Consider the following 2,694-nt stretch of genomic DNA (forward strand, 5'->3'; position numbering starts at 1 on the left):
TGACATTTAATTGAGTCTTACTTACAGGTTTTGAGGTTCAGTCTAGTATCACCAAGGCAGTAGAGTATCACAGCATCCAGGCAGGCATGGTGCAAGCAGAGCTGAGAGTCACACATCTTCATGGTGCCAGCAGAATACTGGCTTCCAAGTAGATGATTATTCAATTGCCCACACCCAGAGTGACACACCTACTCCAAATGGACCTTACCTTATATAGTGCCACTCTCTGCTGAACATATACAAACCATAACATTCAACTCCCTGGCACTCATAGGCTTGTTCAAACACTTGAGTCTTTGCAGGGGCATACCTAAACAAAGCATAACGCAAAATATAATCTAACATCCAATGTCTCCATAGTCTATAGCAGTCTCAACAATGTTGAAAGTCCTCTGGAAGTTTCACAGAAAATTGGACATAGTACTACCTGAGGACCTATCAGCAGTGCTGAAAAGGAAGTAAAGCTTTGAAAGGCACCAGTCCTGCACCTGCCCATTTCCATCACTAACTGTTCCCTGAGTACACTCAAGATGCATATGTTGGCTAAATTTAGAAAAATTGGTTAGAAAATCACTATACACTTATTTCACTACCATTTATAATATGGCATTAATTTATGTACCAGAAAAGCACCAAAAAAAAAAATTTAAGATTTAAGATTTTGAAAGGGATTTTCTTTGCTCAGAATTTGGAATTTTACAAATCAAATTCATATTTTACTTTATTTCAAGCTATTCCAAATTCTACTCTTTCACACAACCCAGACATAATTTTATCATCTGTAATCACAGTTTCCTTTTTGATGTTTTATGAAAGAAGAAAAATGTCAAGGAAAGCAGGCACTGTTATTGATATTGACAAGGCATGGGGTATTCTAGGAACATCCTAAATCAACAGCATGTAATTCACGGATGTCCTTTTGCAAAGTTGAAAAAGCACAGTAGTTCTTTAAGAAGCACACATAAAAATGTACTACCCAAATGACTGCACCTGAGCAATTCTTCAAGCGAGTATTCTCTAAGTCTTCTCAGTCCCAGGGCAGCTTCCTGCTCCTCCAGCTTTTCTGACATGCTCAGGATGTGGTTACAACACTGTGTCTTGCACAGTAATAGACCGCAGAGTCCTCAGATGTCATGCTGCTGAGCTGCATGTAGGCAGTGCTGGAGGATGTATCTACAGTCAATGTGGCCTTGCCCTTGAACTTTTCATTGTAGTTAGTACCACCATTTCCAGGATAAATATTTCCAATCCATTCAAGGGTCTTTCCATGGCTCTGCTTCACCCAGTACATCCAGTAGTTAGTGAATGTGTAGCCAGAAGCCTTGCAGGACATCTTCACTGAGGCCCCAGGCCTCACCAGCTCAGCCCCAGACTGCTGCAGCTGGACCTGGGAGTGGACACCTGTAGGGAGAAAGGCAGAGTGGATGTCAGTGACATCCCAGGCCATTTCTCTTCTTCAGATTTGGAACTGGTGAGCCCCTTACCTGCAGTTACTGACAGGAGGAAGAGAAAGACCGAGTTCCATCCCATGGTTAGAGTCAGTGTGTTCAGGGACTGTGGAGAGGACATGGGACATATGTTGATCTCAGGGTGTTGACATCCCTATTTTTAACCACCATGGTCTCAGGTAATTTGGATATTTATGAGCAGGGGACTTCTTACATAAAAACCTAGTCCAACGGGTGAAGAGCTGGGGAGGAAGTACTTAAAATTTGCATGGGTCAAGCAGCAGGATGGTCTAGTCCAAATCCAATGACTTTGGGAGGAAAAGCATCCCATAGACATTCTATGAACCCTGCACTGCTGGTATGCTTGTAAATAAATGGACAAAACTCTCAATCTTTACTGGGCCTAAGTCTGTTGCTCCACTCTGGGACATGTTTACATGATGATTTACAGATAATGCGTTGTGAAGATGAAGATGAAGATAATAATGATGTTAATTATGGAAATATTCATCAAAAAGATTTAATGTCTTAATTAGAACTCAATCAGATGTTGATAAGGAGGAAGGCAAATGAGAAAACTAGTGACATGGATGTGGACAATGGTTAACCTTTAAACATTATTGATTTGAGTGTACTAGTCTAGTGTACTGACTCTGGAATTCTGTGTGAAATTGTCACCAACAGGTGTATATAAATCTGTGCTGTGTCTGAGCTCCATCTTCCCCAAGCATGTACTCAAATGACTCTATATTATTACAGAGACAGTTACACATCCATATTTATTGCTGGTCCTTTCACAGCAACTGGGAACTGGACTCCATTTACATTTATAACAAAGGACGAATGGATATTGACAATGTTTAGGTTATAGACAATGAAATATTCCTCAGTATATAACCATGAACTATTATATGTATACATATGTGTAAGAACACGAAAATGTTGGTCAATGAGCTCAACCAGGTCCATAGAAACAAAGTCTTCATGGTTTCTTTTATGTGTAGTTCCATGATTTGAATAATATACTATCATCATTCCTACCTCTACTCTGTCCCTCTGGTTTTCCTTGGGATCTTCCAATATGTCTCTCTCACAACATCCTGACCATGACTTTTTTATTGGTTATTTCATTTATTTACATAGCAAATGTTATCCCCTTTCCCTGTTTCCCCTCCACATATCCTCTATCCCATCACACCTGCCCCTGCTTCTATAGGTTGTTCCCCAACCTACATCTCCTCTACTG

General features: G+C 40.4%; 1 gene segment (V, D, J or C); it reads right to left on the reverse strand.

The window, feature by feature from the left end:
- Positions 1 to 1,072: 1,072 nt before the first annotated feature.
- LOC110324125 lies at positions 1,073 to 1,530 on the reverse strand. The segment is given in 2 exon segments: positions 1,073 to 1,401; positions 1,485 to 1,530. Coding segments are annotated over 2 exon segments (375 nt in total).
- Positions 1,531 to 2,694: the final 1,164 nt, after the last annotated feature.

The sequence above is a fragment of the Mus pahari genome, chromosome 7, assembly GCF_900095145.1.
Source record: "Mus pahari chromosome 7, PAHARI_EIJ_v1.1, whole genome shotgun sequence".
NCBI classification, from domain to species: domain Eukaryota; kingdom Metazoa; phylum Chordata; class Mammalia; order Rodentia; family Muridae; genus Mus; species Mus pahari.